We start from the raw sequence: 22,623 nt of genomic DNA on the forward strand, positions 1-22,623 counted from the left end.
GATCCATCCCCCTCGGTCTCCCAAACTGCTGTGATTACCACCGTGAGCCACTGCGCTTGGCCAATCAGTGATCTTTGATGCTGTTATTGTAATCATTTGGGGGCACCACGGACTGCACTCACATGAGATGGCAAACTTAATCAATAAATGTTGTGTGTGTTTTGACTGCTTCATTGACTGTCTGTTCCCCCATCTCTCTCCCTCTTGTTAGGCCTCCCTACTACCTGAGACAAACAATATAGAAATTAGTCCAGTTAATAATCCAACAATCGCTTGTAAGTGTTCAAGTGAAATGAAGAGTCGCATGTCTCTCACTTTAAATCAAAAGCTAAAAATGACTAAGCTTGGTGAGGAAGACATGTCAGAAGCCAAGGTAAGCTGCAAGCTAGGCTTCTTGTGCTGGTTAGCCAAGTTGTGAATGCAAGGAAAAAGTTCTTGAAGGAAATTAAAAGTGCTATTCCAGTGAACATGTGACTGATAAAGCAAAACACAGTCTTATTGCTGATATGGAGAAAATTTTAGTGATCTGGATAGTAGGTCATACCAGCCACAACATTCACTTAAGCCAAAGCCTAACCCAGGACAAGGCCCTAATTCTCTTCAATTCTGTGAAAGCCGAGAGAGGCAAGGAAGCTGCAGAATAAAAGTTTAAAGTTTGCAGAGGTTGGTTAATGAAGTTTAAAGAAAGTCATTTCCATAACATAAAACTACAAGTTGAAACAGCAAGTGCTAATGTGGAAGCTGCAGCAAGTTGATGAAGGCAGCCACCCTAAACAATAGATTTTCCACGTAGGTGAAACACCCTTCTGTTGGAAGGAGATGGCATCTAGGACTTTTTTGTAGCTAGAGAAGAGAAGACAATGTCTGGCATCAAAGCTTCAAAGGACAGGCTGACCTTCTATTAGGGGCTAATGTGACTTTAAGTTGAAGCCAATGCTCATTTAACATTCTGAAAATACTACAACTGTTAAGAATTATGCTAAATTTACTTTGTGCTCTTAATGAACAATAAAGCCTGTATGATGGTACATCTGTTTACACCATGGTTTATTGAATATCTTAAGCCCATTGTTGAGACCTACTGCTCAGCACAGAACATTCTTTTCAAGATTTTTCTGCTCATTGGCAATACACCCAAGAGCTCTGATGGACACATACTAGGAGATTAATGTTGTTTTCATGCCAACTATCACAACATCTGTTGTGTAGTTCACAAATCAAAGAGTAATTTTGACTTTCAGATCTTATTAAGAAATATGTTTGTAAGACTATTGCTGCTATAGTCTTATAGTCTAAGAAATACATTTTGAAAAGAATGAATAAAAAGAAACACATTTTGCAGGCTGTTGTTGCTATAGGAACCACTATAATGATTCCCCTGATGGATCTGGGCTAAGTAAATTGAAAATCTTCTGGAAAGAATTCATCATTTTAGATGCCACTAAGAACATGTGTGATTCATGAGGTCAAAATATCAACAATAACAGGTGTTTGAAAGAAGTTGATTCAACATTCATGGATGATTTTGAGGAGTTCAAGACTTCAGTGGGGGAAGTAACTGCAGATGTGGTGGAAACAGCAAGAGAACTAGAATAAGAAGTGAGCCTGAAGATATGACTGAGTTACTGCAATCTCATGATAAAACTTTAATAGGTGAGCAGTTGCTCTTATGGATGAGCAAAGAAAGTGGTTTCTTAAGATGGAATCTATACTCCTGATGCTGTGAACATTGTTGAAATGATAACAAAGGATTTAGAATATTACATAAACTTAGTTGTAAAGGAGCAGCAGGGTTTGAGAAGATTAACCCCAATTTTGAAATAAGTTCTGTAGGTAAAATTCTGTAAAACACCATCACATGCTACAGACAAATCCTTCATGAAAAGACAAGTCCATTGATGTGGCAAACTTTTACTGTTGTCTTATTTTAAGAAATTGCCACTCCAACCTTCAGCAGTCACCACCCTGGTCAGCAACTATCAATATTAAGGCAAAAAAGATTACTAGCAAAAAGATTACTATTTACTGAAGGCTCAGATGACTATTAGCATTTTTAGCAATGAAGTATTTTTAAACTAAGGTATGTACTTTTTTTTGAGATAGAGTCTTGCTCTGTCCCCCAAGCTGGAGTACAGTGGCACAATCTCGGCTCACTGCAACCTCCATCTACTGGGTTCAAGAGATTCTTCTGCTGCCTCAGTCTCCTGAGTAGCTGGGATTACAGGTTTCCACCACCATGCCTTGCTAATTTTTGTATTTTTAATAGAGACAGTGTTTCACCATGTTGGCCAGGCTGGTATACCTCATTTTTTTTAATATAATGCTATTTCATGCTTAATAGACTACAGTACAGTGTAAATGTAACCCATATGCAGTGGGAATCCAAAAAGTTCATGTGCCTTGCTTTATTGCAATATTCGCTTTATTGTGGTGGTCTGGAACCAAACCCATAATAGCTTTAATGTATGCCTGTATATACTTTTGTTTGTACTTCCTCCCACCATGTACCTAGCCATACAGCAAGGGAGCTAAGTTGTATTAATACTTCATAAGTTTCGGTGCTTGGGGGCAAGGAGTGAATCTCATATAGGCCTTTAGTTCTGCCATACTCTAGCTCAACTTTTGTCAGACAGACTTGCCCTGGCATAGCATGCAATTGTGCAATTAATAATAACAGAAAATATCAAAGCAGCAGAACTCTTGATTCCTTAGCTCCAGCTGCTTGCTCCCTCAAATTTCCCATCTCAGTTAATGCTACATGATACACCTAGTTTCTCAAGCTTAAAATCCAAGCCATTCTAGATTCTTCCACTTCCTTCATTCTCCACATGCATCCATCAGTCCTGCTGGCTTTGCCTCCAGAATATTTCTTAAATCTGTCAATTCTTCATCTCTATTGTTAAGGCCCTTGCCCAAACTCTATTATCCCTTAATTGAATTACTTCATTTGGGTTCAAATAGATCTTCCATCTTGTTGCCCTGGCTTTTCTAGCATCCATCCACCATAGAACAGAGTGACCTTTGAAAACTACAAATTAGACCGTCTCCCACCTACTATTTGACAATACTTTCTCATTATACTTTTAAAAAATACAAGCTCATTACCATGACCATGTGAGCCACCCCTTTCTTTGTCTTTCCATCATTTCGGGTCACTGCCCCTCACTCCCCATGCTCTGACGGCATACTCTGTTTCTTGAACAGTTCAAGGTTGTTCCCGCCTTGAAGACTTTTGCACCTACTGAGGGCTCTACCTGAATAAATATTCCTTCTAGATCTTTAAATAGCTCACTTTCAAATATGCAGAAAGCTTCCCTGGCCACTCAAACTATACTAACTGCTCTTCCCTCATCATGTACCCTCTCGACACATCAATCCATTTTGTTTTCTTTACAGGACTTAAAAATCATCAAAATTATTTATCTGTTGATCTTTTATTGCCTGTTGCCCTACATTAGAATAATCTTATTAGCACACAGAAGAATACCTGGTTCCAAGGAGTGCTCAATGAATAACTGTTGAATGAACATAGGACCTTGTATCTTACGTGGCTTTTTTCATATGCATGACTGAGAGAATCCATCATAGGGGAGGAATCAGTGGTAGGGCAGGATTGAGGCATTGCCAAGAATACCACTAAATGCCTTAAGAAAGACTTTTGAGGTCTAATGTTCTCCTTTCACATCATATCCCTTGTGGATTTAGCACAAGTGCTGAGACCACAGTAGAGAGTGGGGCAAGGATTTAGGATTCTGTGTGTCAGCCATTGATGGGTCTGTCTAGCTCCTTGGATACATGATTAACACCAGGCCCCACCCCCCAAGTGTACCCACACTTTCCCCTTCCCAGTTGCCAGTCACATGCCCTCTTCTACCTTCAGTGTGAATACACCCCTTTTCTCAGTTATGCACACTGTACCTTTTCCTTAGCGTGTCACATTCTGCCTTCTTGGTGTGCACACACCCTAGTCTACCCCCATATCTCAGAAATCTTTCATGGAATCACTACTACTTTATTTTGGTAGATAGGCTCAAGGCAAAGGTGGGCTGCACACGTGGACCCTCCGCTGGACACAGGTGCTGGGGCTGAGCTTGGTGGGCAGGGGCAGGTGCATCACAATGTTCCTGCTCTGCAGCCTAGTGGTGCCAAGGGGCCCTGCCATGTACACAGGACAGGAGTACACAGTCAGGCCCGCTGGGGGTGGCCGGTCACTGGTGTCTGGGGCCTGTGTGCTGATGCTGACGGGAGGCAGAGGGTTGGGCTGGCTGGAAGGGCTGTCCTGCAAGGCTCCAGTTGTTGGGTCCCACTCCGCGTGTAGGACCTGTAACCCGATCAGCAGCAGCCCTCTCTCTGGAACCGTGGGGTTTGGACCATTCTCCACCTGGGGGCGTCAGAAGCAGGTCAGGCAAGGCTAGGAAGCTGGGAGGTGGCAGGTCGGGGGAGTGGGGGGTAGGGGGTGGGAGGTCGTGGTGGAGCGAGATCAGAGAAGCAAGCAGAATTACGGGGGCGGGGCAAGATCACCAAGAGGGGGTAACTGCGAGGTGTAATTAGAGACTTTGAGGGGACTGGAACCGCTAACGAGGGGCGGCATGAAGATACCCTGAGGTGCAGAGGGTTGCTGTTCATCTCCAGACGTTTATACGGGAGCTGACTGGAGAAGGAGCCTCGGCTACCAGCGAAATTCGAGCTGGGCACATTCTGGTCCAAGACAGCTTCCCCCCGCAATGCCAGCAGCAGGCGGCGCGGGTGGCGAAAGGCTGACAGGTGGAAGACGCGCTCTGGTACATCACTGCCCGCGTCCGCGCCCACGCCCAAGTAGCGAACCAACAGCTGCCCACGGCGCGACAACTGTCGCAGCCAGTGCCAGGGCGGCTGCGAACCGGCGGGCGCATGAGGTCGCCAAGGCGAGGGTAGGCGGCCAGTCCAGAGAGCGTTGGCCACCGCGGCACAGCGCCGGGAGGGGCACGGGGGTGCGCCCTTCAGCTGCTGCAACAGGCAGTCAAGATCGCGTTGTAGCGTGCCCACCAACTGGCTCAGTTCCAGAGCCTCGGTCTCTAAGACGCCCTCCAGAGGCCGCCGCGCATTCGGCCCCAGCACTGACCACTGGGCACCTGACTCGTTTTGGCTAACCCCGTGGGTTAGCAGATCCTGCAGTGACTCCAGCCTCCGGCTGGCTTGCACTAGGCGTTGCCGCAGTCGCCTTTCCACGAGCTGGGCGCCTCCGGGAGACGCAGGAACCCACATGGGTGAACTCCGCTGCAGCTCGCTCAAGAGAGCGCGACTCTGGCGTCGCAACAGCCAGGCCTTGGGGCCCTCATTCAGTCCACATAGCCGGGGTTCAAGTGGTGAACGCAGTAGGTGCATCTGGGCCTTGCATTCTGCCATTGCATCCAGCTCCCTTAGCTCTTGGGGTAGAGGTGAGGGGTGAGGGACAAAATGGACTCTCCCAACCCTAGACCAGAGAGTAGGCCTTCCTCTGATCCTTTACTGCCATCACCCCCATAACAGTATGAATATTACCCCTTCATATTCCTTTACTGGGACTGCTGTCCACATTCCTGTGGGGGGTGGCATTGCACTGCACTATTCCCTACCCCAACACAGGTACCTGAGTGAAGCTTACCTGGGAGGGGCATGAGCGTAGCCAGCAAAGACTGGGGTGTGTGTGGCTGGACCCCGCTCCTGTTACTGGGGCTCAGGCAGGCTTGTGTGAGGCTAAGTAGGGCCTCCCTGTCCTCAGTGTCCCCCAGAGGACCCCCGTAGAAAACTGAAGCTGAAGATGAGGTTAGAGCTTCTCAGTTCCAGTACATTTAGTTTCTACCACCCCAAAAACCAAAGCTGTGAATTATATCCCATCCCCACCCTTTTCCAGGCTCTCATGGGGGCTGATGACTGTAAAGGAGACAGGAAGGGCCTCACCAGCCAGCTCTTGCATGGCAACAGTGGGATTGCTGAGACTTGCCCACAGCTGATCTTGGGTCTGAAGAACCTGGGTTAGGGTCACTTGACTCCTAGTGAAGGGGAGCAGAGAGCAAGGTTTCACATACCGTCTATATGCTGAGGATTGTCAAATCTTTTTTTCAGTTCAACCCTATCTCCTAAGCTTCAGGCCCATGAAGGTTCACTGGTCATTGCCATTTGGCACCTCAAATACAACTTGCTTTCAACTGAAATCATCATTTCCCCCTGTAAAACCTGTTCCACCTCCTATTTCAGTGAGAGTTACCACCAGCCACCCAATTATCTAAAACAGAAATCTGGGAGTCATCTTTGACTCCTCTTTCCTCCTCACCCGGTATTTATGCTCTATCCCTTCCATAGCTACCACCCTACCACCCATACCACAGTCTCTTCCCTGGAGACTTGCAGAGTCTCCTAAAGCTGCTCTACTTGCCCCCAGTCTTGCCTCCTCTGGTCCATTCTCCACATTGCATCCAGAGTGATCTTTCCAACACACAAAAAGGATATTGTTTCTTCTACTTAAAACTCTTCAGTGGCTTCCCACTATCTTCAGGATAAAATCAGGCACCTTGCCCTAGTCTTAAAGTCCCTTTATGATGAGCCTTACTTCTCCCTCCCCAACCCCCCAGCATGTCCATGTCAGCCACACTCAAATTTCCTCCCTTCTGCTGAGTTTAGGTCCCTCTGCTCAGAAAAGTCCATCTCTACCTGATTTGCTTCTGCTTTTAAGACTCAATTCAAAGTGAAATCTCAAAGTCTTTGGAGAAGCTTTCCTTGACTTCCCCTTGCCCTCGCTCTTTGGAGCTTCCAAAGATGAACTAGTTTTACTCATCCCAGCGTATGGAAGAAACTCAATGTTTGTTGAGTGACTGACTGAGCAGGACAGGTGGGGTCCCTCACCAGCGCCCCCTGTGTGCCTGCAGCCTCACTCCGTAGAGCTGCCGGTGTAGCAGGAGGCCATGGAGGAGGAGAAGAGGCAGTGCCTGGGTCAGGGGTTGTGTGTAGAGTCCTTGCTGGGCTAGCTCCACACTGTCAATCAAAACATGGCCCAGCTCCAGGGACTGGTTCCAGAAAACAGGCATGGAGTGCTGAGTCAGCACAGCTGGGGAGGAAGGAGAGTGCTGAGTCAGCACAGCACAGTTGCCCCCCTACCTCCAACTTGAGAGCCTGTAGGGGGTTAAGCTCCTCACCTGGCAAAGAAGCACTAGCCTCTGCAGGCACAATAAGCCAAAGACGAAAATCTCTGTGAACAGTGGCTACATTCCTGCTTTCAGGTTGGCCTAAAAGCTGTTGTGATTTCAGGTCTGCGATCACTAGAGTCAGACAAGGGTCTGAGATTAGATTAGTCCTTGGGTAAAGGGTCAGACAGAAGTCTAGGGATCAGAGTTGAGGCTAGGGGTATCAGGAGTCGGATACAAGACCAAATGAACAAGTTTGGTGCTAGGTCACTGGCCACAAGGCCTGAGATTTCAAGTGAAGGCCTAAATGTAGGATAGGATCCTGGAAGCCAATCTAGGCAATAAACTCACCCCTGGCTCTGCCTAACAGTTCCAGCAAGAGCTGTAGCAGCTCTTTTGGCCAATAAGGCATCAGATGACAGTTGTCCAGCACCAGCCAGTTCCCCTCACACATAGCCTGGCATAGAGTGCTGACCACAACTGAAACTGGGTCCCAGGTTTCAGAGCCTAGGGCTATCACCTGCAGATGCTTCTGCCCCTGGGGACCAAAAAAGAGAGGGCAGTGTGACTCAAAGTGATCCTAGGGTGATCTGAGGGACCCAAAAGAAGGCTAACATTATCCCAAAAGTCCCCGAGTAGTACAGAAAGATCCATGAAAATGCTTGGAGGGGATCCCCACGCCCCAGCCCACAGGAGCCTGGTCCCTCTGTGGCCCAAGAGACTAGGTTCAAACCTGCTGATGCTTGGCAGCCAGTTTCTGGATGGCAGTCAGGGGATGTAGAGTGGCTGTGGGGTGGCCAGGCGGTGGCAACAAGATCAGGATGGGCTGAGTAGCCTGACTATGTTTAAAGGGCATGGTGGGGGCACCCATATTTTCATTCAGGGGCCGACCCAGGAGGCTGGTGGTGAAGTCGGCCAGGGCATCTGCCAGGCACTCAGGTCGCAGAACACGCCACAGGATCAGCTTCTGGAGCAGGCTGAGTGGCTCAGGCCCAGGCCCAGGTGCAGGACCCAGCACTGTGGATGACAGTGATAGGTATGCCTGCCAAGCATTGGAGTGGCCCGCCAGGGATGCACACAGCCCAGCAAATGGGGGCAGCAGCTCTAACATCTCACATTCACACCAGGCTCTTGGGCCAAGCCAGGCTGGTCGAGCCACACCTGGGACTGGCTTGCTGTGGACTGTGCTGGGAGAGGCTGCCAGTCCAGGCCAGAGTGCCAGTCTTTCCAGCTCTGATGCTTTCCCTGTCACTTGCAGCAGAGCCAAAGCACCCAATGCACCCACCAAGGGTACTTGGGTACGGCTCAGTGCAGTCACGGTGCTGGCCAGCAGGTGGCGGGTCAGGTGTGCTCTCAGTTGCAGCAGATGGCTGGCCAGGTCCTCCCCATGATTAATCTCACGTGGCTTCATGCTGTCCAGAGCCTGTTTGGCGGCTGCCAGCCAGTTCTCTAGGCTCATACGGAAAAGTGGCAGCAGGTTCTGCAGTTGGCTTAGGGCTTTTACCATGGCCATTCCATGCCAAACCACAGGCCGATAGGGTGCCCACAGTAACATCTCCTGTAGTTTCTGTCCTTCTATCTCCTCATAATGGGCACGCAGCTGGCATAGCTTTGCCTGGGCCCTCAACATGTTTCGCAGAAACTTGGCTGGCTTCTGGAGCTTTGGTTTCTGGAACAGCAGCATCAGCAGCAGCTGCTCCTGCATACACTCATTTGTTGGATGGATCTGGCCCTTTCCCAGTCCCCAAACATCTACATTCATCTCCATCCCCTACCCAATCCCATCCACTGCTCATCTCAACCCACAGACTGAGCCCCCAAGCACCTCAGCAGTCTCCACAGCCTTGCAGGCATCTAGGGCTCTGATCTTTAGGTCTTGCCAGTGGGTCTCAAGCTCAGGACACTCTCTGCACAAGATTTCGTGCAGCATCTGTTCTTCCAGTATTTCCATGTTCAGGCCCAGATCCAGCACATTCAGCCCCTTCAGCAGTTCACAACCTAGCACTTGGGATCACATGGGAGATGCTTAACCTCTTCCCCTTGGCAGAGGAAGGGAGAAGAGTAGACAGGGAGTATGGCTTCCTGCTACAGACCTGAGCCTGCTCTGGGCCAGGTTAAGTGAAGCCCTCTTAGGGCTGGTGCTGAGGGCCTATGTGTCCACACAACTGCGAAGGCAATTTGCTCTCCGGGCCTCACCTTTTTCCAAGGCACAGAGGGAGAGTGTGGTACTGAGATACAGACAGAAGCCAGGCTGCACCTGGGGTGGACTCAGCTGTTCCCGCTGCAGCAGCCATTGCAGTTCTTGGCACCCTAGACCCAGCTCCACATTGGTCAGTAGCACAGGCAGGCCTATGAGAGGGAGGCAAAAGCACCCTACCCACAATGCCAGCACCCACGATCCCCATTCCCCATACACGAGGTCTGGCTCTGTCCAGCTTCCCTGTGGCTGATAGGGTTCCCTCAAGACACTTCAAGTGCCCGGGATGAAGGATGGGAACTGAGGTTAGACTGAGGTGTGGGAGGGTTGTGGGGTCACAGAATGGGGGGAGTCAAAAGGGGGCTAGGGCGGTTGGGGGCCAGTTCTCACCACGAGCAGCTGCCTCCTGGAGCTGAGAGCCCAGCTCTGGGTCAGCACCTGAAAGGACACTAAGGTAGGGAAGAGATGGAAGCTGAGTCGCAGAGGCTGGCTTTGACCCCTGGCTCTCTGTCTTCTCCTCCTCTTTCTCTTCTTTATCCTCTGGCTCTTTCTCCTGCTCATTTTTTCTTTCCTCTGCCTCCTGCTCTTTTGTCTGGTCCTTAGCCTCATTACTCTCTTCACTGTCATCGGCTTTCTCTTTCATGTCCGTTTTACTCTCTCTGTTTTGATTTCTCATGAGTCCTTTCCCTGGGGCAGAAAGATTCAGAGGAGCTCTTAGGGGAGAAATCAGACTCCTTAGGGGAGGAATTCACCCAATGGCTCCATTTCATGAGGGAAGGTCTACAAGAAGACATCTTAGGAAAGTTGCTTAAGCTCTCTCGGACTCAATTTTCTTATCTGCAAAATGGGGTTGATATTAATGATGACCTCATCGAGTTACTGTGAAGATTAAATGAAATGGCACATAGAAAACACTTAGATGTGCACATAGTAAGCACTCAATAAATGTTGGCTATCACGATTATTGTTCTAAAATTCCAGGGAGGGATCATCGTCATCCTTCATCTTCACATAGCCTTCTCTTCTGTATTTTCTATGCCTTTTCTTCTGACTCTTATAAGGACACTTGTGGGATTTAGATTCCACCCAGATAAGGATCAGGATGATTTCATTCAAAGTCTTTAACTTAATTACATCTGAAAAGACCCCTTTCCAAATAAGATCACATTTTTCTCACAAACTCAATTCCCAACCTCTTCTTCTGGGAGATAAACACTCTATTCCTTCTCCTAGAAAATGTTCCTTCCAATACTCCACCCAGATGGGTCCCTGATCCAAACAGAGCCAACAGAAATATTCCCCAGGATTTCTGAACATTGGATAGATTTGGGTAGTGCTGAGCAGACCAGGGAAGTGAAAGATCATGGACCAATCAATCATGTAGATTCAGAATCACTGTAATAAAGAGAAAAAATTATAAATGTGACCAAATTTATTCATATAGTATAGTCTGGTGAAATCTGGGACATCCTGATCACAAAAATTCAGTGTCTTCATTATGAAGGAAAAGGCCACATGAGGCTGAGTGTTGGGCAGTTCAGATACTCCAGCAGCATTGCATATATGATGCCTGCTTACCTCTATCCTCAGCGGGGGCTGGTGCCAAGCATCTATTCTCTTCCTGAGGCAGTGGGTCCAACCAGATGAGGGCCTGGTTGCTGGGGTCAAGCAGCAGAGGCCAACGGCAAGAACGGTAGTGGGTGGGGCTTCGCAGAAGCAAGCCTGCCAGGCGGGCTGACTTTGCCTCTGGCTTCAGGTTTTGGTCCCACTGGTGCTGTTCAGATTCAGAGCTTAGCAAGGACAGAATACTAAAGGGAGAGTGTGTAGCCAGCAGGGGGTTCTTTGGTGGCATGCTGACAGATTTTTGCTTCTGCTTCAGTGCCTGTGCCACATCATCTGGGCCCAGGGCCTCCTGAAAGCCCCCACACAGAGCTAACCACTTATCCAGTAGCTCCTGGCGCCGCAATGGTGGGAAGGGACCCAGGTATATGATGGCAGCTGAACATAGGAGGGCATCTCCAAACACGGTCATGCAGTGTCCCTTCAACTTCTGAAGCGGAAGGGAAGACCAGAGACTGTGTAGGCCAGTGAGGAGGGTGCAGGCAGAGGTATGGCAGAGGGAGAACAAGGTGGGGTGTGGAGGAAAGCATGGCAGGGAGTGCAGAGAGGGACAGAGGGAGGCAGTGAGGCCACAGGGAGGAGCAGGGGAGTGGCATAAAAAGAACTTTGGGGGAGACATCTGGGAGGGGGATGGTTACCTGGAGCTGTGTAGTCCAGGTATGTATGGGCGAGCGCAGTGCAGCCTCCATGGGCCATTTGTAATGCTGGCCATACTGTGCTTGACTGAGGGTCTTTGCCACACAGTTGTGGGAATCTTGGGCATCCTCCACCATCTTAGCCAGGGCCAAATTATGCTCCAGAGTCTCCTGGGCCTGAAACTGGTAGTAGCCCAGGCGGGCCTGCTCCCGAGTGAGTGTTGCCTCCACTCGCTGCAGCAGCAGGCCTGTGGGCAGTCCCCGGCAATGTGCCAGCCCATAGTGCAGAACAGCCCATAGCCAGGCTGCCAGGCTGGCTGCAGGTAGGCTCACTGCCCGCAGGGCTGCATCGCTCATACCTGGAGCCATCAGAGTTAGGTGTAACTTTATCAGCTCTGAGTCTGTCATCTTCTCCTTGGGGAAGAACACCAGCTCCTGGAAGGATGTGTGTTAAGGGGATGGGGAAGACATGGATGCTCTGGACCCAACAGTTTAGCCTTGCCAAGTCGCGCTTTTATCCCTCCCTTACCCTCCTTCATTGTGTTCCACCTTTTCTACCTGATAAAAATCCTCAGTACATAAAAGCTGCTTGGCACTGGCCCAGCCTGTTTCACGGTGGAACAAGTCACACAGTGCATTGGTCACCTGGACCACAGATTCTGGTGGTGCTCGATAGCTCCGTATCTCCTCAAAGTCAGCCACCTGCAGCTGGCTCAGAGGCTCCAGAAATGCCTTGCTCATCTAAATGAGGAGAGATGTCCTCTGAAGTGAGTTCTTGAGATGTTCTGTTCTTCCTTCAAGGTGTTTTTAGGAGGGATCATCTCCTCTTGGAGATAGTCCCCATGAGAGGCTACTCCCCAAGCCATCCTATCACCTTTGCCCCTCCCCCTGGGAGACTCCAGGAGGTCACCCCGTCCTCTCCTCTTGGCATCCTTAGAGGAGATGGCCTCTTCCAGGAGAGAAGCAATGCAGGGCAGGTGGCAGGAAGAGCCCACCTGCTCCAGGAAAGCCGCTTGCTGAGCCTGCAGGGCATCCCGCTGCTTGGCCAGGTTCTTAATGAGCTGCTCTTGATGCCGACACTCTTCCAGCTGCTGCTTGTATAGGAGCTTGCTTTTCTCTAGCTGCTGCTGAAACACGCTGAGGCTCTGTGAACGGAGGTCCAGGCCCTGCAGCTCCAGATGCGGGAACACCCCAGGGGAAGACCCTCTGATCCTAGGACTCTAGCATACTCCTCACTTGAAAGACTGACCATGTCCAAGTAGGCCACAGATAGAGTCTGAGCTGTGGGTCTGTCACTTATTAGTCCACGAGTTACACATCTCGTAATGCAGCCCCAAATGTGTAGTCTCTTTTTCTGTAGCTGCTTCACCCGAAGCCTATGTGTGTAACAGTTATATTACACTACTCTATATTTTAGTTGACCCATTAGCAGCAGTTGTCACAGAAGACAGTTCCCTCCCTCTTGAGGCATCCTCCTCTCTTGGCCTTCATGATACTGTGTTCTCCTTGGGCTTTCTCTAACTTCTCCGGCTGCTCTTTCTCATTCTCTTCCTCTGTTGTCCCTTAACAATTTCTCATCAGTTTTTCCAAGGCCTCCTTTCTCTTCTCACTCTACACTTCTAAATGCCCTCCTCAGTCTCATGGCTTTGATTCCTATTTATGTTCCAACTGCCGAATCTCTCTCTGTAGCTAGGTTCCCTCCCAACCCCATACCATGTATTCATCTGCTTAGTGGAAATCTTCTCTTGAGTGTCTCACAGGCCCCTCAGACTCCACATGTCCCGAAATGAATGTATTGGTTATGCCTCCTCAGCTTTCCTACAATCTGATTCCTCTCCTGTGTATTCTTTTTCTCAGAGAATGGTGGCAAAATACACTCAAGCTTCCCAAGGAACAAACTGAGTTGTTACCCTTGGCACCATCTCCTGCATTCCCCCAAATCTAGCCCATCTTTGAGGCCTTTCAAATCTACTTCCTAAGTGCCTCTCGTGTTCACTCCTCTTCCCAACATCCATCACTCATGCTCAGGCTCTCGCACTTCTGACCTTCTCACTGGCCTCCTAACTGGTCTCTCAGTTTACACTCTTACTCCCCTCCTTTTATTCCCCCACTGCAGCCTGGCTAGTTTGCTAAAAACTGAATCTCATCATCACTGTGTGATAACACTTGTCATTTCTACATTTGATTGACAATACCTCCATGACCAGGCCCCTACTCATTATTCCAATCTCATCTCTTTTATCTCTGCCAGCACGCTACTTTCCAGCCATTATTGACTTACAGTTCCTCCAATGTGGCACACACTCTTCTGCCTATAGGCCTTTCACACGCTGTTATATCAACCTGGGACATTCTGTCACCCAGCCCCTTTCAAACACTGATCAAACCTGACCTAACTTTCAGGCAACAACTTTCATGTACTTGATTCATGTGTTTACATAGTTAGGAAGCGTTTTTGAGCTCCTACCATGTTATATACATGCTGTGTGCTGCATAGCGGGGCACTCCGCTTTCTCTAGAAAGTTTTTCTTGATATTTTGGAGTGCTCTGAACTTACTCTGTTATAACACAGTTTTGTCATTGCCTGGATGAGTCTATATCTTCTGCTAAACTATAAGCACCATGAAGGCAAGGACAGTGCCCTATCTCCTCTTATTAGGAAGCAATCTAGTTTTTTTTTTCTTAGACAAGGTCTCACTATGTTACCCAAGCTGGAGTGCAGTGGTGCAATCATTGCAGCTTCAACCTCCTGGGCTCAGGTGACCCTCCCACCTCAGACTCCTGAGTAGCTGGAACTACAGACAGGTGCTACCATGCCTGAATAATTTTTTATATTTTTTGTAGATATGGGGTTTTGCCATGTTGCCCAGGCTGGTCTTAAACTCTTGGGCTCAAGCGATCCACTGATCTTGGCCTCCCAAAGTGCTGGAATTACAGGTGTGAGCCACTGTGCCTAGCCTAACCTAATATTAATAGTTACTAATATTTATTGAGCTCTTACTATGTGCCAGCACTTTTAAATACTTTACATGTAAGATCTTGTTTAATCCCCATCACAACCTTATAAAGTTAGGGAAGTCTCCCCAACCTTTCTGGATCTTTGTTTTCTCATCTATAAAATGAGAAAATAGCTACCTCAGAAAGTTGTGGCAAGGATTCTATTATTTATCTCTCTCTCATCTCTCTCTCTCTATCTTCCTCTCTCTCTCTCTATCCATCCATCTAGATGTAAATGTAGGCATATACTAACATAGACACAAATATTAAGAATGCCTGAACAAAAAATAAATTTTTGTTGAGTTCAATAAATTTTTCTTGAGTGCAATAATGAATAAATCAACCCGTTGAATATAAGAGAGAAAAGATGGAGGGGCCCAGAATGAGTCCTAGGATTTGGCTCAGTGGATGGTAATGCCACTTCCTGGGGTGGAAAACACTGGAAGAAGTACACACTACTATGGCTATTGAATGAATGACCAAGGGATCTGACTCTGAATGACCCTGAGACAATGAACATCTCTTATCCAGATCTTTGGCTTACTGTGTTCTGCTCTGATGTAACTGACTCACAGATCAAGGAATTCTAGCACCCCTAAAGCAGATCAACAATCCTGGTATTAATCATCTTGGGAAAAGGTAGGGCAAAAAACTGGGAAAGGGAATTTCTGTTGCCCTCTGACTTTCTTTTCTTTCTTTTGCAACTTAACAGTCTTGAGGACTGATCTAAGCTGTTCATCCTAGGTGGTGAATAGTAGGAGGGCACCAGCACCTTTAAAACTCCAGAGGACACCACTTACATGGGACACAATGAAAACCACAGTAGTAGACATGACATATGCCATGTCTCTGCAGTTGTGAGGCACTGGGTGATAGTCCTAAAGGCACTCATCAGAAGAGCTGAGTAGGTATTAGGAGCTTAAGGCCTGAAACCCTAGTGGAAAGATGGTCTGAGTGTGAGGTAAGCACTAGTTCACTGCTCTGAAGTTATACTTGAACATTTATCAAAATCTTGAGTAGTAGAAATAAAGGTGCTATTTCAGAATTCCTCTTATTAAAAACAAAACTGCTCTTTAATTTGGGAAAACATCCTTAACTAGGAGTTAAGAAGTTTAGAAGGTGTGTTAAGCCCTATCATCACCAATTTTAGCCACATATAAGAAGTTTGTGTATTCAAAGAATAAGATTGTTCTGTATAAGACAGCAAAAGGTTTTGATGTTTCAACTGGAAGGGAGCGCTGAAGGAAAAGTGGGATGGCTCAAAAACATTGTAGAGCCGGTGGTAGGGAGATGAGAGAGGAAAGGAAAAGTTGGGTCACTGGAAAATGCCTGGTAGAAAAGGGTGACTAAGAAAATTCAGGACACTTCTGTCTAGTATACCATTATAAATATACTTCTGGTTCTATGCTATAATATAAATTTCTCCTTGCTGCCATCACCCATCCACATGTCCTCACTGTCTACAACAGTTTTGTTTGGTGCTTTTGTGGAAGAAAAGTTACAGGGACAAAATGTTATGGAAAAAGAGGATAACTATAAGAGGTGAGTGAGTGGTGACTGAGATGTAATCCCTGCCCCAACCCCCATGGGAATTTACAGAGATCTTGGTAGCATACTGAACTTCTCATGGTCAAGGCACTAGGGGCAACCAGAAGCAGATGCTTGGGTTTCACATGTTATGAAGAATCAATCTGGTCTTAGCTGTGTCATGGGAAACTTTCTAGCCTAAGCTGTAAAGGAGGAGGCAGCAGAGATTAGAGAGATTTCCTAGGGAAAGGGGAACCTTAGCGGGAGACAAGCACTAAGGTTCATGCTGGTTGCTTCCTTTCAAGTCCCCTTTTGGGCTCCTGCTTTGACACCACCATAGAAGGCTTAAAATCTTCTTCTCCTTACCTTGAAGGAGGATGTCAGCTGCTGTTCCAAGTCGAAGATCAGGTTGGCATGGGTACTGTGCTCCATAATCAGCATTCTCAGATTCCCCAAGGCATTCTGGACCCTGGAGATACAATGTGCTGGTGAGGAAACCCAAAGGAGCAGAAGGAGGTACATTACAGGGGACAGGGCCACTCACCGCTGGGCCTTGTTCTTAATCTTCAGGATCATTTGTTGCTGCAGCATCAGGAAGGTGTCCAGGAAGTCTAAGAAGGTCTTGGGGGTGACAAGTGGCAATGCAGGGCACAGGTGCTCATGGTAGAAGGTGGCCGAAAGGTGAATAAGAGCCATGGCTTTGGCCACACTGGGAATTGAGGGCTGGAGGTCTGGGTACTTCCAGGAGCCTGCAATGGGCATGGCTTTAGCTTCACTTTGTGAGCTTGCAGGAAAACGGGAAAGGAAATGGATCCTCTCCTAGCTCAGGAAGAAGGGTAGAAAATGTGAATGGGGCTCTGTAGGCGAGAGAGATAGAGATAGAGAGAGATAGAGAGAAGGAGGGAGAAAGAGACTGACCTAGGTAATAACTCTCATTAGAGCCTGGTAGAAATGTGTGGTAAGGACAAGTAAAAAGCGCTCACTGTCATCAAGGGGTAGACTCTGAGCACCCTCCAGGTGATGCTGGGCCACCTTGACCAGGGCAGCTTGGTCCCAGGGTTCATAGCGGTCAATGCTGGCAGTGGCCAGCTGAAGGAGCCTCAGGAAAAGGGTGGAGGGAAGCTGCTGGTGGGCCTGTTTATCTCCAATCAGGAAGAAGAGGTGAAGGTGACTGCACACTTGCTGGTAGAACCTGTGGGCCAGGGGTCAGTTAATGTCCTTCCCTTTACCTTTGCTTGCCCCTCCAGGCACCAGTCCCAATCTGACAACTTAGCCCCAATCTTCTCAGCCCTTGTGGCAGCCCACAGAATTCCTTTTGGCCTTTTGGCCAAGACAGAGGAGGAGCAGAGCAGAGTTAGCTATGGGGTTCTTGGCCTCACCTCTGCAACACCATTTCCTTCTCGATGTTATGTTTGATACCAAGGTTCTCCCTGGGGAGGTGGTCTTCAATGTGGTCCAAATCTGCTTCTGTGTACTGGTCAGGGAAACTGCCTGAGGTTGCCAGGGCCAGGAGGCAATGAAGTGTAGTGAGATCCACACCACTGGGTATCAACAGGGCCACTGTCTGGCTTAACATGCCAGCATGCCAGCTGGCATCTCGTAGACATTGGAGAATGGCTTCCTCTGACCCAGATGGTAGTTGAAAGAAATGGGCCTGACAAATGCTAGAAGCCAGAGTGATGGCAGTATGGCGCCCAGTACCCAGAGCCCCTGAAAGCATCAGGCCATGCTGCCGGGGCCTGGCCAGCACTCGAACCAGGCGGGCCACATGCTGGGCCATGGAATGACACCGGGCAAGGTGGGGGCTCAGCTTCAGTTGAGCAGCTGAGGTGGCCAGCTGCTCCTCTAGCTTCTCCCACTGTCGTTCCAGGTACAAGTTGGGGGTCTCAGGGTTAGACCCAAGTATCAGCTCCTGACTGAAGACCAGGTCTGAGGGCTTTTCTTGGGGATATAGTAGTAGCACTGGTAACAACAGGGGTGAGACCAGGTCCATCTCAGGTGCCTTCTGCCACCAAGTTTTGAATGATCTCTTTACCTGGACCTTAAAGTTGGACGCCCTTGTGCCTTTCTCTTGCCTTATCTTGTGACTTATGCTTTCCATCATCCCCCTGCTTACTGGCCCTGTGGATGATGATAGACTTGGATCACTGGAGTTTGAGCCTCTGGGGACCTGAAGGCCATAAGGGTCCTCTTCCTCCTCTGTTTCACTGTTGCTGTTGCTGAAGTCCTCCCACTGAGCCAACTCCCCTTCAGATTCCACTTCAGGCACCTCCTCCTCCTCCTCATCATCCTCTTCACCCTCCTCATGGTCCTTGCCCAGGTGCTGGGGCCCTGGCCTGCAGCAGAAGACACTCTGAGCTACTATTAGGAGCAGCTTGGCACAGTAGGAGCGTTCCCTAGGGCTGTCCAGCCGGTCACAAAATGTTCTCTGAGCCTCATGCAACCAAAGACGCACCATGTTGCGTGTGGCCATCATAGCAGTCAGACGAGTGCCACGCAGGCCTGTCACCCGGCGCAAGTGCTCCTGGAGGTTGGGATAGTCCACAAAGCCTCGGGAGCCTATTCTGTTGGGCAGCAGCTGCAGGCTGTTCAGTAGGTGGCTCACAGAGTGTAGGGAGAAGTGGTAGTGTGGGTGGAGGGGTGAAGGCATGAAGCAATTGCACACAGCATCCCAGGCTTCTACTGAGGCCCTAACCAGGGCTCGTGCCAGAGCACTCTCCCGCTCCACAGAAGGGAAACGCTCAAGCCAAGCCTGAATGATAGGAACATGCCTGCTCAGCAGGGTGGCCTGGGTCATGCTCTCCAGGGCCAGGACTGTGAAGAGTCTAAAGAGGCGTGGACACAGTGGGCGCTCACAGTAGCCTGGCACTGTGACAGTGGCAAGGAAGTTAACTGTAGGCTGCAGCGTTTGCAGTTCCAAGGTGCTGTGGGCATACACGGTGCCATCCATGGCCTGGCGCAGAGTCTCCAACACTGGCTGGCAGCTCTTCTCTGGGTCTATGGGACATGAGGAATAATAATGAGGACATGTAAAAGTCCACATGAGAGTATCAATCTGTTCCTTCTATTCCTGCCATACATGGTTCTAAAGGAATTTTGTGAATCTGACGTGTTAAGACTTGGTCACATTTGAGTAAGTTATTCTCCCTCCCCTACATTCTCCCTAAAATTGAGGAATTTCTTCTCTCTTCTCCCTAGATCCTACCTCTGTGACTTACTAGTCATTAACTGAAGGTTAATGACTAAAAAGATTTGGAAGCTGAGAAGGATAGAAACCAGATCTGATCGCAATTAGGGGAAAGCACAGTAATTTCAGTCAAAGATAATAGAGTTGAATCACATGTACACTTAAAAAAAATCAACTTTAGGCCGGGGTGTGGTGGCTTACCCCTGTAAGCTTAACACTTTTGGAGGCTGAGGTGGAAAGATTTCTTGAGGCCAGGAGTTCAAGACCAGCCTAGGTAACATGGCAAGACCTTATCACAACAAAAAATGAAAAATAAAATAGCTGAGCCTGATGGTGTGTGCTGTAGTCCTGTCTACTGGGGAGGCTAAGCCTGGAGGATCACTTGAGCACAAGAGCTTGAGTAAGCCCTGATCCACCATCTAGCCTGAGTGACAGAGTGAGACCCTGTCTCTTAAAAATAAATTAAAATAATTTAAAAATAAACTTTATTAAGACATGATTTACATAAAACAAAATGTATACATTTTAAATGTATAGTTCAGCGAGTTTTGACTAATGCACACACCTGTGTAATCACCACCCCAATGATATTTAGGACATTTTCATCACCCTAGAAAGCTCCCTCATGCTCCTTTAAGGCCAATCAATCTCCCTGCCACCACCACCACAGGCATTGTTATTTGATCTGATTTCTATCACTATAGGTTAGCTTTGTCAGTTCTAAAACCTCATTAAATATAATCATACAGTATGTACTGCATCATGTCTATCTTCTTTTACTCAGCAGGTTTTTGAGATTCATCCATGTTTTTGCATGTTTCCATAGTTTGTTCCATTTTATTCCTGAGTGGTATTTTTCTGAGAGCCCCCAGTTAAATTGGCATTCTAGTACCAGAGCAGCTAACAACCCTGCCCTATCAGGGAAATGAAGGGGAGCTGAGTGTGGGGGTTTACAGTGTGACTTTCACAGGATACTTCTTTTATCTGGTGGACAGCCTAATGCTTAGTTGTCTAACCTATGACCAGAGAGTCCCTCACACAGGAAACTTGACCTGGTTCTTTAGATAGAAGGACAAATTCAATACACCACAACAATAGGAAACAAGTTCAAAGATTTTTACTTAATCCTGTGCAAGGAGGGCATAATGAGCCAGGAGGTCAGTCCTCCATCCTCTTGTTACGTGAGGTAGAATGAAGAGTCAGACTGAGAGAGAAAGAGAAAGAAACAGAAAGAGAGGAAATGAGGGAAGAAAGGAGGAATGGAGGGTGGGACTGGCAGTGTATATAAGGGAGTAGGGTGTGGGTCATTTTAAGTTTTCAGGTGAATGCCTGGATGGCCTGTTTTTAAAGGAAAGCAGGGAGCTAGTCTGCTAGGTGGGAGAGATGCCTCTAAATTCTTACCTCTTGCCACCACCTGGAGCCATTTGGGTGTAGATGTGGATTTAGCATTATTCAGAATAATGCTCCTGTGAACGTTCATGTATGATAAGTTTGAGGATATGTGGTTCTCATTTTACTTGGGTGAATACCTAAGAGTGGAATTGCTAGCTCATATGTTAAGTAATATTTAATTTAGTAAGAAACTGGCATATATTTTTTATAGTGGATGAACCATTTTACATTCTCACCATCAAAGTGGGGGAGTTTCAGTTGTTCTACATCTTTGAAAACACTTATTGTCAGTCTTCTTAATTATCATATGGTGGTTTAAATTTGCACTTCACTGATGCCTGATAATATCAAGCATCATTTTGTATACTACTGACCATTCATACATCTTTTGTGAAGTGTCGTCTGTTTAAGTTTTTTGTCCGTTTAAAACATTGGGATGATGTTTGTTTTCTCAGTGAGTTGTAAGAGCTTTTTACGTATTCTGGGTTCAAGTTCTTAGTCAGATACATGTATCATGCGTGTTTTCTCTGTCTATAGCTGATTTTTTCATTTTTGTAACAGTGTCTTTTGAAAGGCATAGGTTTTCAATTTTGATAAAATTTAGTTTTTGTGCCCTAAGAAATCATTGCCTAACCAAGTTCACACAGATTTTTCTCCAGTTTTTTCTAAAAATTTTAGTTTTAGCTTTTACATTTAGTTCTGTGATCCACCTATATTTTTATCTATACTTTGAGGTTAGAATACACAGTTCATTTTTTTCCACACATATATCCAGATGTTCCAGCACCATTCTTTGAAAAGACTAACCTTTCCCCCATTGAATTATCTTGGCACCTTTACTAAAAATCAACCAGCCATATATGACTATATATCAGATTTTCTGTTCTATCAGTCTATATGTATATCCTTATACCAATACCACACTCTCTTGATTACAACAGCTGTATAGCAAATCTTAACATCACTAGTGTAGGTGTCCCAACTTTGTTCTTTTTCAAAGTTGCTTGACTCTTCTAGCTCTTCTGCATTACCATATAAGTTTCAGAATAAGTCTGTCAACTTACCCAAAAAAAAAAAAAAATCTGTTAGGATTTAGTCTGGCATTGCATTGAATCTATAAATCACTTGAGGGAAGAGAATGAGGACCTTAAAATGATACTGACTCTTCTGATCCACGAACATCATATATTTCTCCATTTATTTACATTACCTCTGTCTCAGCAATACTTAGTCTTTTTCAGTGTACAGATCTTGAATGTTTTTCACTCAATTTATTCCTAAGTGTTTTATGCTTTTAAATAACTTTTAATACTTTAAAATTTCAATTTCCAATGGTTTGTTACTAGGATATAGAAATACAAATGGTTTCAATGGATTGATTCTGTATCCTGTGACCCTGATATATTAACTTATTTATTGTAGTAGTTTTATAGGGTTTAAAAAATATTTCTTTGGGGTCTCTAGGCAGACAATCATATTATATGTCAATACAGATAGTTTTAACTTGTCTTTTAATTTTAAAAGCTTTTATTTTTCTTATTGCACTGATGTGGTCTGCAGTACAATATTGAATAGAAGCAGTGAGCATGTTCTTGCCTTTTAACTGATCTTAGGGGGACAGCATTCAATATTTAACCATTAAATATGTAGTTAGCTGTAAGTATAATAGATGCTCTTCATCAAATTGAGAAAGTCATCTTCTATGCCTGTCATGGAATAGTGTTGGAAATTTATCAACTGATTTTTATCTACTAATATTACTCCTTTTCTCCTTTATTCTGTTAACGTGAGCTACATTGATTGATTTTTGAATGTTTAGTCAGCTTTGCATTCCCATGATAGACTCCATTTTGTCATAAGATGTTATTCTTTTTGTATGTTGCTGAACTTTAATAATATTTCAGTGAGAATTTATTTTTGCATTTAGGT

At 46.8% G+C, this 22,623-nt stretch overlaps 1 protein-coding gene across 1 annotated transcript in view; it reads right to left on the reverse strand.

Annotated features, from left to right (window-relative positions):
- Positions 1-3,991: 3,991 nt before the first annotated feature.
- The window catches only part of DNHD1 (dynein heavy chain domain 1), a 76,571-nt gene continuing 57,939 nt past the window's right edge, over positions 3,992-22,623 (reverse strand). Inside the window, 19 exon segments of the mRNA XM_017507225.2 lie at positions 3,992-4,381; positions 4,600-5,405; positions 5,624-5,773; positions 5,920-6,011; positions 6,862-7,063; positions 7,152-7,274; positions 7,491-7,677; positions 7,873-8,838; positions 8,965-9,143; positions 9,336-9,488; positions 9,727-10,023; positions 10,915-11,386; positions 11,595-12,026; positions 12,150-12,332; positions 12,587-12,736; positions 16,482-16,584; positions 16,660-16,864; positions 17,099-17,307; positions 17,495-19,112. Coding sequence (XP_017362714.1) covers positions 4,031-4,381; positions 4,600-5,405; positions 5,624-5,773; positions 5,920-6,011; positions 6,862-7,063; positions 7,152-7,274; positions 7,491-7,677; positions 7,873-8,838; positions 8,965-9,143; positions 9,336-9,488; positions 9,727-10,023; positions 10,915-11,386; positions 11,595-12,026; positions 12,150-12,332; positions 12,587-12,736; positions 16,482-16,584; positions 16,660-16,864; positions 17,099-17,307; positions 17,495-19,112 — 6,878 coding nt within the window. The 3' untranslated portion in view covers positions 3,992-4,030.

Source organism: Cebus imitator, unplaced genomic scaffold (assembly GCF_001604975.1).
Source record: "Cebus imitator isolate Cc_AM_T3 unplaced genomic scaffold, Cebus_imitator-1.0 Scaffold370, whole genome shotgun sequence".
Lineage (NCBI taxonomy): Eukaryota > Metazoa > Chordata > Mammalia > Primates > Cebidae > Cebus > Cebus imitator.